The following is a 13,275-nucleotide window of genomic DNA, read 5'->3' as shown; positions in this document are numbered from 1 at the left end:
GAAATTACCACTAGCTCAATCGGCGCTGCTGAGACCTCAACAACTCCAGCAAGTACAGAAACAGATTCTTCTACCAGCGAAATTACCACTAGCTCAACCGGCGCTGCTGAAACCTCAACAACTCCAGCAAGCACAATAACTGATTCTTCGACGAGCGAAATTACCACTATCTCAAGCGGAGCTGCTGAAACCTCAACAACTCCAGCAAGCACAATAACTGACTCTTCGACGAGCGAAATTACCACTAGCTCAATCGGCGCTGCTGAGACCTCAACAACTCCAGCAAGTACAGAAACAGATTCTTCTACCAGCGAAATTACCACTAGCTCAACTGGCGCTGCTGAGACCTCAACAACTCCAGCAAGCACAATAATTGACTCTTCAACGAGCGAAATTACCACTAGCTCAACCGGCGCTGCTGAAACCTCAACAACTCCAGCAAGCACAATAACTGATTCTTCGACGAGCGAAATTACCACTAGCTCAAGCGGCGCTGCTGAAACCTCAACAACTCTAGCAAGCACAATAACTGATTCTTCTACGAGCGAAATTACCACTAGCTCAACCGGCGCTGCTGAGACCTCAACAACTCCAGCAAGTACAGAAACAGATTCTTCAACGAGCGAAATTACCACTAGCTCAATTGGCGCTGCTGAGACCTCAACAACTCCAGCAAGCACAGAAACTGATTCTTCGACGAGCGAAATTACCACTAGCTCAACCGGCGCTGCTGAAACCTCAACGACTCCAGCAAGCACAATAACTGATTCTTCGACGAGCGAAATTACCACTAGCTCAAGCGGCGCTGCTGAAACCTCAACAACTCCAGGAAGCACAATAACTGATTCTTCGACGAGCGAAATCACCACTAGCTCAACCGGCGCTGCTGAACCCTCAAGAAATCCAGCAAGCACAATAACTGATTCTTCGACGAGCGAAATTACCACTAGCTCAACCGGCGCTTCTGAAACCTCAACAACTCCAGCAAGTACAGAAACAGATTCTTCAACGAGCGAAATTACCACTAGCTCAACCGGCGCTGCTGAAACCTCAACAACTCCAGCAAGCACAATAACTGATTTTTCGACGAGCGAAATTACCACTAGCTCAAGCGGCGCTGCTGAAACCTCAACAACTCCAGCAAGCACAATAACTGATTCTTCGACGAGCGAAATTACCACTAGCTCGACTGGTGCTGCTGAGACCTCAACGACTCCAGTAAGCACAAAAACTGATTCTTCGACGAGCGAAATTACCACTAGCTCAACCGGCGCTGCTGAAACCTCAACAACTCCAGCAAGCACAATAACTGATTCTTCGACGAGCGAAATTACCACTAGCTCAAGCGGCGCTGCTGAAACCTCAACAACTCCAGCAAGCACAATAACTGACTCTTCGTCGAGCGAAATTACCACTAGCTCAACCGCCGCTGCTGAAACTTCAACAACTCCAGCAAGCACAATAACTGATTCTTCGACGAGCGAAATTACCACTAGCTCAACCGGCGCTGCTGAGACCTCAACAACTCCAGCAAGTACAGAAACAGATTCTTCTACCAGCGAAATTACCACTAGCTCAACTGGCGCTGCTGAGACCTCAACAACTCCAGCAAGCACAGAAACTGATTCTTCGACGAGCGAAATTACCACTAGCTCAACCGGCGCTGCTGAAACCTCAACAACTCCGGCAAGCACAGAAACTGATTCTTCGACGAGCGAAATTACCACTAGCTCAACCGGCGCTGCTGAAACCTCAACAACTCCGGCAAGCACAATAACTGATTCTTCGACGAGCGAAATTACCACTAGCTCAACCGGCGCTTCTGAAACCTCAACAACTCCAGCAAGTACAGAAACAGATTCTTCAACGAGCGAAATTACCACTAGCTCAACCGGCGCTGCTGAGACCTCAACAACTCCAGCAAGTACAGAAACAGATTCTTCTACGAGCGAAATTACCACTAGCTCAACTGGCGCTGCTGAGACCTCAACAACTCCAGTAAGCACAGAAACTGATTCTTCGACGAGCGAAATTACCACTAGCTCAACCGGCGCTGCTGAAACCTCAACAACTCCAGCAAGCACAATAACTGACTCTTCGTCGAGCGAAATTACCACTAGCTCAACCGGCGCTGCTGAAACCTCAACAACTCCAGCAAGCACAATAACTGATTCTTCGACGAGCGAAATTACCACTAGCTCGACTGGTGCTGCTGAGACCTCAACGACTCCAGTAAGCACAAAAACTGATTCTTCGACGAGCGAAATTACCACTAGCTCAACCGGCGCTGCTGAAACCTCAACAACTCCAGCAAGCACAATAACTGATTCTTCGACGAGCGAAATTACCACTAGCTCAAGCGGCGCTGCTGAAACCTCAACAACTCCAGCAAGCACAATAACTGACTCTTCGACGAGCGAAATTACCACTAGCTCAATCGGCGCTGCTGAGACCTCAACAACTCCAGCAAGCACAGAAACTGATTCTTCGACGAGCGAAATTACCACTAACTCAACCGGCGCTGCTGAAACCTCAACAACTCCAGCAAGCACAATAATTGACTCTTCAACGAGCGAAATTACCACTAGCTCAACCGGCGCTGCTGAAACCTCAACAACTCCAGCAAGCACAATAACTGATTCTTCGACGAGCGAAATTACCACTAGCTCAACCGGCGCTTCTGAAACCTCAACAACTCCAGCAAGTACAGAAACAGATTCTTCAACGAGCGAAATTACCACTAGCTCAACCGGCGCTGCTGAGACCTCAACAACTCCAGCAAGTACAGAAACAGATTCTTCAACGAGCGAAATTACCACTAGCTCAACCGGCGCTTCTGAAACCTCAACAACTCCAGCAAGTACAGAAACAGATTCTTCAACGAGCGAAATTACCACTAGCTCAACCGGCGCTGCTGAGACCTCAACAACTCCAGCAAGTACAGAAACAGATTCTTCAACGAGCGAAATTACCACTAGCTCAACCGGCGCTGCTGAGACCTCAACAACTCCAGCAAGTACAGAAACAGATTCTTCTACGAGCGAAATTACCACTAGCTCAACCGGCGCTGCTGAGACCTCAACAACTCCAGCAAGTACAGAAACAGATTCTTCTACGAGCGAAATAACCACTAGCTCAACTGGCGCTGCTGAGACCTCAACAACTCCAGTAAGCACAGAAACTGATTCTTCGACGAGCGAAATTACCACTAGCTCAACCGGCGCTGCTGAAACCTCAACAACTCCAGCAAGCACAATAACTGACTCTTCGTCGAGCGAAATTACCACTAGCTCAACCGGCGCTGCTGAAACCTCAACAACTCCAGCAAGCACAATAACTGATTCTTCGACGAGCGAAATTACCACTAGCTCAAGCGGCGCTGCTGAAACCTCAACAACTCCAGCAAGCACAATAACTGACTCTTCGACGAGCGAAATTACCACTAGCTCAAGCGGCGCTGCTGAAACCTCAACAACTCCAGGAAGCACAATAACTGATTCTTCGACGAGCGAAATCACCACTAGCTCAACCGGCGCTGCTGAACCCTCAACAACTCCAGCAAGCACAATAACTGATTCTTCGACGAGCGAAATTACCACTAGCTCAACCGGCGCTTCTGAAACCTCAACAACTCCAGCAAGTACAGAAACAGATTCTTCAACGAGCGAAATTACCACTAGCTCAACCGGCGCTGCTGAGACCTCAACAACTCCAGCAAGTACAGAAACAGATTCTTCAACGAGCGAAATTACCACTAGCTCAACCGGCGCTGCTGAGACCTCAACAACTCCAGCAAGTACAGAAACAGATTCTTCTACGAGCGAAATTACCACTAGCTCAACCGGCGCTGCTGAGACCTCAACAACTCCAGCAAGTACAGAAACAGATTCTTCTACGAGCGAAATTACCACTAGCTCAACCGGCGCTGCTGAGACCTCAACAACTCCAGCAAGTACAGAAACAGATTCTTCTACGAGCGAAATAACCACTAGCTCAACTGGCGCTGCTGAGACCTCAACAACTCCAGTAAGCACAGAAACTGATTCTTCGACGAGCGAAATTACCACTAGCTCAACCGGCGCTGCTGAAACCTCAACAACTCCAGCAAGCACAATAACTGACTCTTCGTCGAGCGAAATTACCACTAGCTCAACCGGCGCTGCTGAAACCTCAACAACTCCAGCAAGCACAATAACTGATTCTTCGACGAGCGAAATTACCACTAGCTCAACCGGCGCTGCTGAGACCTCAACAACTCCAGCAAGTACAGAAACAGATTCTTCTACCAGCGAAATTACCACTAGCTCAACTGGCGCTGCTGAGACCTCAACAACTCCAGCAAGCACAGAAACTGATTCTTCGACGAGCGAAATTACCACTAGCTCAACCGGCGCTTCTGAAACCTCAACAACTCCAGCAAGTACAGAAACAGATTCTTCAACGAGCGAAATTACCACTAGCTCAACCGGCGCTGCTGAGACCTCAACAACTCCAGCAAGTACAGAAACAGATTCTTCTACGAGCGAAATTACCACTAGCTCAACTGGCGCTGCTGAGACCTCAACAACTCCAGTAAGCACAGAAACTGATTCTTCGACGAGCGAAATTACCACTAGCTCAACCGGCGCTGCTGAAACCTCAACAACTCCAGCAAGCACAATAACTGATTTTTCGACGAGCGAAATTACCACTAGCTCAAGCGGCGCTGCTGAAACCTCAACAACTCCAACAAGCACAATAACTGATTCTTCGACGAGCGAAATTACCACTAGCTCGACTGGTGCTGCTGAGATCTCAACGACTCCAGTAAGCACAAAAACTGATTCTTCGACGAGCGAAATTACCACTAGCTCAACCGGCGCTTCTGAAACCTCAACAACTCCAGCAAGCACAATAACTGATTCTTCGACGAGCGAAATTACCACTAGCTCAAGCGGCGCTGCTGAAACCTCAACAACTCCAGCAAGCACAATAACTGACTCTTCGTCGAGCGAAATTACCACTAGCTCAACCGGCGCTGCTGAAACCTCAACAACTCCAGCAAGCACAATAACTGATTCTTCGACGAGCGAAATTACCACTAGCTCAACCGGCGCTGCTGAGACCTCAACAACTCCAGCAAGTACAGAAACAGATTCTTCTACCAGCGAAATTACCACTAGCTCAACTGGCGCTGCTGAGACCTCAACAACTCCAGCAAGCACAGAAACTGATTCTTCGACGAGCGAAATTACCACTAGCTCAACCGGCGCTGCTGAAACCTCAACAACTCCGGCAAGCACAATAACTGATTCTTCGACGAGCGAAATTACCACTAGCTCGACCGGCGCTGCTGAAACCTCAACAACTCCGGCAAGCACAATAACTGATTCTTCGACGAGCGAAATTACCACTAGCTCAACCGGCGCTTCTGAAACCTCAACAACTCCAGTAAGCACAGAAACTGATTCTTCGACGAGCGAAATTACCACTAGCTCAACCGGCGCTGCTGAAACCTCAACAACTCCAGCAAGCACAATAACTGATTCTTCGACGAGCGAAATTACCACTAGCTCAACCGGCGCTGCTGAGACCTCAACAACTCCAGCAAGTACAGAAACAGATTCTTCTACGAGCGAAATTACCACTAGCTCAACTGGCGCTGCTGAGACCTCAACAACTCCAGTAAGCACAGAAACTGATTCTTCGACGAGCGAAATTACCACTAGCTCAACCGGCGCTGCTGAAACCTCAACAACTCCAGCAAGCACAATAACTGACTCTTCGTCGAGCGAAATTACCACTAGCTCAACCGGCGCTGCTGAAACCTCAACAACTCCAGCAAGCACAATAACTGATTCTTCGACGAGCGAAATTACCACTAGCTCGACTGGTGCTGCTGAGACCTCAACGACTCCAGTAAGCACAAAAACTGATTCTTCGACGAGCGAAATTACCACTAGCTCAACCGGCGCTGCTGAAACCTCAACAACTCCAGCAAGCACAATAACTGATTCTTCGACGAGCGAAATTACCACTAGCTCAAGCGGCGCTGCTGAAACCTCAACAACTCCAGCAAGCACAATAACTGACTCTTCGACGAGCGAAATTACCACTAGCTCAATCGGCGCTGCTGAGACCTCAACAACTCCAGCAAGCACAGAAACTGATTCTTCGACGAGCGAAATTACCACTAACTCAACCGGCGCTGCTGAGACCTCAACAACTCCAGCAAGCACAATAACTGATTCTTCGACGAGCGAAATTACCACTAACTCGACTGGTGCTGCTGAAACCTCAACAACTCCAGCAAGCACAATAACTGATTCTTCGACGAGCGAAATTACCACTAGCTCGACTGGTGCTGCTGAGACCTCAACGACTCCAGCAAGCACAAAAACTGATTCTTCGACGAGCGAAATTACCACTAGCTCAACCGGCGCTGCTGAGACCTCAACAACTCCAGCAACTACAGAAACAGATTCTTCTACCAGCGAAATTACCACTAGCTCAACTGGCGCTGCTGAGACCTCAACAACTCCAGCAAGCACAGAAACTGATTCTTCGACGAGCGAAATTACCACTAGCTCAACCGGCGCTGCTGAAACCTCAACAACTCCAGCAAGCACAATAACTGATTCTTCGACGAGCGAAATTACCACTAACTCGACTGGTGCTGCTGAAACCTCAACAACTCCAGCAAGCACAATAACTGATTCTTCGACGAGCGAAATTACCACTAGCTCAAGCGGCGCTGCTGAAACCTCAACAACTCCAGCAAGCACAATAACTGATTTTTCGACGAGCGAAATTACCACTAGCTCAAGCGGCGCTGCTGAAACCTCAACAACTCCAGCAAGCACAATAACTGATTCTTCGACGAGCGAAATTACCACTAGCTCGACTGGTGCTGCTGAGACCTCAACGACTCCAGCAAGCACAAAAACTGATTCTTCGACGAGCGAAATTACCACTAGCTCAACCGGCGCTGCTGAGACCTCAACAACTCCAGCAACTACAGAAACAGATTCTTCTACCAGCGAAATTACCACTAGCTCAATCGGCGCTGCTGAGACCTCAACAACTCCAGCAAGCACAGAAACTGATACTTCGACGAGCGAAATTACCACTAACTCAACCGGCGCTGCTGAGACCTCAACAACTCCAGCAAGCACAATAACTGATTCTTCGACGAGCGAAATTACCACTAACTCGACTGGTGCTGCTGAAACCTCAACAACTCCAGCAAGCACAATAACTGATTCTTCGACGAGCGAAATCACCACTAGCTCAACCGGCGCTGCTGAACCCTCAACAACTCCAGCAAGCACAATAACTGATTCTTCGACGAGCGAAATTACCACTAGCTCAACCGGCGCTTCTGAAACCTCAACAACTCCAGCAAGTACAGAAACAGATTCTTCAACGAGCGAAATTACCACTAGCTCAACCGGCGCTGCTGAGACCTCAACAACTCCAGCAAGTACAGAAACAGATTCTTCTACGAGCGAAATTACCACTAGCTCGACTGGCGCTGCTGAGACCTCAACAACTCCAGCAACCACAGAAACTGATTCTTCGACGAGCGAAATTACCACTAGCTCAACCGGCGCTGCTGAAACCTCAACAACTCCAGCAAGCACAATAACTGACTCCTCGACGAGCGAAATTACCACTAGCTCAACCGGCGCTGCTGAAACCTCAACAACTCCAGCAAGCACAATAACTGATTCTTCGACGAGCGAAATTACCACTAGCTCAACCGGCGCTGCTGAAACCTCAACAACTCCAGCAAGCACAATAACTGATTCTTCGACGAGCGAAATTACCACTAGCTCAACCGGTGCTTCTGAAACCTCAACAACTCCAGCAAGTACAGAAACAGATTCTTCAACGAGCGAAATTACCACTAGCTCAACCGGCGCTGCTGAGACCTCAACAACTCCAGCAAGTACAGAAACAGATTCTTCTACGAGCGAAATTACCACTAGCTCGACTGGCGCTGCTGAGACCTCAACAACTCCAGCAAGCACAGAAACTGATTCTTCGACGAGCGAAATTACCATTAGCTCAACCGGCGCTGCTGAAACCTCAACAACTCCAGCAAGCACAATAACTGACTCCTCGACGAGCGAAATTACCACTAGCTCAACCGGCGCTGCTGAAACCTCAACAACTCCAGCAAGCACAATAACTGATTCTTCGACGAGCGAAATTACCACTAGCTCAAGCGGCGCTGCTGAAACCTCAACAACTCCAGGAAGCACAATAACTGATTCTTCGACGAGCGAAATTACCACTAGCTCAACCGGCGCTGCTGAACCCTCAACAACTCCAGCAAGCACAATAACTGATTCTTCGACGAGCGAAATTACCACTAGCTCAACCGGCGCTTCTGAAACCTCAACAACTCCAGCAAGTACAGAAACAGATTCTTCAACGAGCGAAATTACCACTAGCTCAACCGGCGCTGCTGAGACCTCAACAACTCCAGCAAGTACAGAAACAGATTCTTCTACGAGCGAAATTACCACTAGCTCAACTGGCGCTGCTGAGACCTCAACAACTCCAGTAGGCACAGAAACTGATTCTTCGACGAGCGAAATTACCACTAGCTCAACCGGCGCTGCTGAAACCTCAACAACTCCAGCAAGCACAATAACTGACTCCTCGACGAGCGAAATTACCACTAGCTCAACCGGCGCTGCTGAAACCTCAACAACTCCAGCAAGCACAATAACTGATTCTTCGACGAGCGAAATTACCACTAGCTCAAGCGGCGCTGCTGAAACCTCAACAACTCCAGGAAGCACAATAACTGATTCTTCGACGAGCGAAATTACCACTAGCTCAACCGGCGCTGCTGAAACCTCAACAACTCCAGCAAGCACAATAACTGATTCTTCGACGAGCGAAATTACCACTAGCTCGACTGGTGCTGCTGAGACCTCAACGACTCCAGCAAGCACAAAAACTGATTCTTCGACGAGCGAAATTACCACTAGCTCAACCGGCGCTGCTGAGACCTCAACAACTCCAGCAAGCACAATAACTGACTCTTCGACGAGCGAAATTACCACTAGCTCAATCGGCGCTGCTGAGACCTCAACAACTCCAGCAAGTACAGAAACAGATTCTTCTACCAGCGAAATTACCACTAGCTCAACCGGCGCTGCTGAAACCTCAACAACTCCAGCAAGCACAATAACTGATTCTTCGACGAGCGAAATTACCACTATCTCAAGCGGAGCTGCTGAAACCTCAACAACTCCAGCAAGCACAATAACTGACTCTTCGACGAGCGAAATTACCACTAGCTCAATCGGCGCTGCTGAGACCTCAACAACTCCAGCAAGTACAGAAACAGATTCTTCTACCAGCGAAATTACCACTAGCTCAACTGGCGCTGCTGAGACCTCAACAACTCCAGCAAGCACAATAATTGACTCTTCAACGAGCGAAATTACCACTAGCTCAACCGGCGCTGCTGAAACCTCAACAACTCCAGCAAGCACAATAACTGATTCTTCGACGAGCGAAATTACCACTAGCTCAAGCGGCGCTGCTGAAACCTCAACAACTCTAGCAAGCACAATAACTGATTCTTCTACGAGCGAAATTACCACTAGCTCAACCGGCGCTGCTGAGACCTCAACAACTCCAGCAAGTACAGAAACAGATTCTTCAACGAGCGAAATTACCACTAGCTCAATTGGCGCTGCTGAGACCTCAACAACTCCAGCAAGCACAGAAACTGATTCTTCGACGAGCGAAATTACCACTAGCTCAACCGGCGCTGCTGAAACCTCAACGACTCCAGCAAGCACAATAACTGATTTTTCGACGAGCGAAATTACCACTAGCTCAAGCGGCGCTGCTGAAACCTCAACAACTCCAGCAAGCACAATAACTGATTCTTCGACGAGCGAAATTACCACTAGCTCGACTGGTGCTGCTGAGACCTCAACGACTCCAGTAAGCACAAAAACTGATTCTTCGACGAGCGAAATTACCACTAGCTCAACCGGCGCTGCTGAAACCTCAACAACTCCAGCAAGCACAATAACTGATTCTTCGACGAGCGAAATTACCACTAGCTCAAGCGGCGCTGCTGAAACCTCAACAACTCCAGCAAGCACAATAACTGACTCTTCGTCGAGCGAAATTACCACTAGCTCAACCGGCGCTGCTGAAACTTCAATAACTCCAGCAAGCACAATAACTGATTCTTCGACGAGCGAAATTACCACTAGCTCAACCGGCGCTGCTGAAACCTCAACAACTCCAGCAAGCACAATAACTGATTCTTCGACGAGCGAAATTACCACTAGCTCAAGCGGCGCTGCTGAAACCTCAACAACTCCAGCAAGCACAATAACTGACTCTTCGTCGAGCGAAATTACCACTAGCTCAACCGGCGCTGCTGAGACCTCAACAACTCCAGCAAGTACAGAAACAGATTCTTCTACCAGCGAAATTACCACTAGCTCAACTGGCGCTGCTGAGACCTCAACAACTCCAGCAAGCACAGAAACTGATTCTTCGACGAGCGAAATTACCACTAGCTCAACCGGCGCTGCTGAAACCTCAACAACTCCGGCAAGCACAGAAACTGATTCTTCGACGAGCGAAATTACCACTAGCTCAACCGGCGCTGCTGAAACCTCAACAACTCCGGCAAGCACAATAACTGATTCTTCGACGAGCGAAATTACCACTAGCTCAACCGGCGCTTCTAAAACCTCAACAACTCCAGCAAGTACAGAAACAGATTCTTCAACGAGCGAAATTACCACTAGCTCAACCGGCGCTGCTGAGACCTCAACAACTCCAGCAAGTACAGAAACAGATTCTTCTACGAGCGAAATTACCACTAGCTCAACTGGCGCTGCTGAGACCTCAACAACTCCAGTAAGCACAGAAACTGATTCTTCGACGAGCGAAATTACCACTAGCTCAACCGGCGCTGCTGAAACCTCAACAACTCCAGCAAGCACAATAACTGACTCTTCGTCGAGCGAAATTACCACTAGCTCAACCGGCGCTGCTGAAACCTCAACAACTCCAGCAAGCACAATAACTGATTCTTCGACGAGCGAAATTACCACTAGCTCGACTGGTGCTGCTGAGACCTCAACGACTCCAGTAAGCACAAAAACTGATTCTTCGACGAGCGAAATTACCACTAGCTCAACCGGCGCTGCTGAAACCTCAACAACTCCAGCAAGCACAATAACTGATTCTTCGACGAGCGAAATTACCACTAGCTCAAGCGGCGCTGCTGAAACCTCAACAACTCCAGCAAGCACAATAACTGACTCTTCGACGAGCGAAATTACCACTAGCTCAATCGGCGCTGCTGAGACCTCAACAACTCCAGCAAGCACAGAAACTGATTCTTCGACGAGCGAAATTACCACTAACTCAACCGGCGCTGCTGAAACCTCAACAACTCCAGCAAGCACAATAATTGACTCTTCAACGAGCGAAATTACCACTAGCTCAACCGGCGCTGCTGAAACCTCAACAACTCCAGCAAGCACAATAACTGATTCTTCGACGAGCGAAATTACCACTAGCTCAACCGGCGCTTCTGAAACCTCAACAACTCCAGCAAGTACAGAAACAGATTCTTCAACGAGCGAAATTACCACTAGCTCAACCGGCGCTGCTGAGACCTCAACAACTCCAGCAAGTACAGAAACAGATTCTTCAACGAGCGAAATTACCACTAGCTCAACCGGCGCTTCTGAAACCTCAACAACTCCAGCAAGTACAGAAACAGATTCTTCAACGAGCGAAATTACCACTAGCTCAACCGGCGCTGCTGAGACCTCAACAACTCCAGCAAGTACAGAAACAGATTCTTCGACGAGCGAAATTACCACTAGCTCAACCGGCGCTGCTGAGACCTCAACAACTCCAGCAAGTACAGAAACAGATTCTTCTACGAGCGAAATTACCACTAGCTCAACCGGCGCTGCTGAGACCTCAACAACTCCAGCAAGTACAGAAACAGATTCTTCTACGAGCGAAATAACCACTAGCTCAACTGGCGCTGCTGAGACCTCAACAACTCCAGTAAGCACAGAAACTGATTCTTCGACGAGCGAAATTACCACTAGCTCAACCGGCGCTGCTGAAACCTCAACAACTCCAGCAAGCACAATAACTGACTCTTCGTCGAGCGAAATTACCACTAGCTCAACCGGCGCTGCTGAAACCTCAACAACTCCAGCAAGCACAATAACTGATTCTTCGACGAGCGAAATTACCACTAGCTCAAGCGGCGCTGCTGAAACCTCAACAACTCCAGCAAGCACAATAACTGACTCTTCGACGAGCGAAATTACCACTAGCTCAAGCGGCGCTGCTGAAACCTCAACAACTCCAGGAAGCACAATAACTGATTCTTCGACGAGCGAAATCACCACTAGCTCAACCGGCGCTGCTGAACCCTCAACAACTCCAGCAAGCACAATAACTGATTCTTCGACGAGCGAAATTACCACTAGCTCAACCGGCGCTTCTGAAACCTCAACAACTCCAGCAAGTACAGAAACAGATTCTTCAACGAGCGAAATTACCACTAGCTCAACCGGCGCTGCTGAGACCTCAACAACTCCAGCAAGTACAGAAACAGATTCTTCAACGAGCGAAATTACCACTAGCTCAACCGGCGCTGCTGAGACCTCAACAACTCCAGCAAGCACAATAACTGATTCTTCGACGAGCGAAATTACCACTAACTCGACTGGTGCTGCTGAAACCTCAACAACTCCAGCAAGCACAATAACTGATTCTTCGACGAGCGAAATTACCACTAGCTCGACTGGTGCTGCTGAGACCTCAACGACTCCAGCAAGCACAAAAACTGATTCTTCGACGAGCGAAATTACCACTAGCTCAACCGGCGCTGCTGAGACCTCAACAACTCCAGCAACTACAGAAACAGATTCTTCTACCAGCGAAATTACCACTAGCTCAACTGGCGCTGCTGAGACCTCAACAACTCCAGCAAGCACAGAAACTGATTCTTCGACGAGCGAAATTACCACTAGCTCAACCGGCGCTGCTGAAACCTCAACAACTCCAGCAAGCACAATAACTGATTCTTCGACGAGCGAAATTACCACTAACTCGACTGGTGCTGCTGAAACCTCAACAACTCCAGCAAGCACAATAACTGATTCTTCGACGAGCGAAATTACCACTAGCTCGACTGGTGCTGCTGAGACCTCAACGACTCCAGCAAGCACAAAAACTGATTCTTCGACGAGCGAAATTACCACTAGC

General features: G+C 48.7%; 1 protein-coding gene across 1 annotated transcript in view; it reads left to right on the top strand.

The window, feature by feature from the left end:
- LOC148169772 (uncharacterized) overlaps positions 1-13,275 on the top strand; it is a 45,932-nt gene that overhangs the window by 28,496 nt on the left and 4,161 nt on the right. Inside the window, exons 28-32 of the mRNA XM_088044230.1 lie at positions 58-802; positions 908-2,118; positions 2,353-3,454; positions 3,560-6,222; positions 6,496-13,204. Of these exons, the coding sequence (XP_087900356.1) occupies positions 58-802; positions 908-2,118; positions 2,353-3,454; positions 3,560-6,222; positions 6,496-13,204 (12,430 nt within the window). The remainder of the gene's footprint in view (positions 1-57; positions 803-907; positions 2,119-2,352; positions 3,455-3,559; positions 6,223-6,495; positions 13,205-13,275) is intronic.

The sequence above is a fragment of the Gnatocerus cornutus genome, chromosome 8 (genome assembly GCF_029298725.1).
Source record: "Gnatocerus cornutus isolate USDA-ARS CGAHR chromosome 8, icGnaCorn1.1, whole genome shotgun sequence".
NCBI lineage: Eukaryota > Metazoa > Arthropoda > Insecta > Coleoptera > Tenebrionidae > Gnatocerus > Gnatocerus cornutus.
The sequence above is the reverse complement of the archived record's forward strand: the minus strand, read 5'-3'. Positions and strand labels throughout refer to the sequence as shown.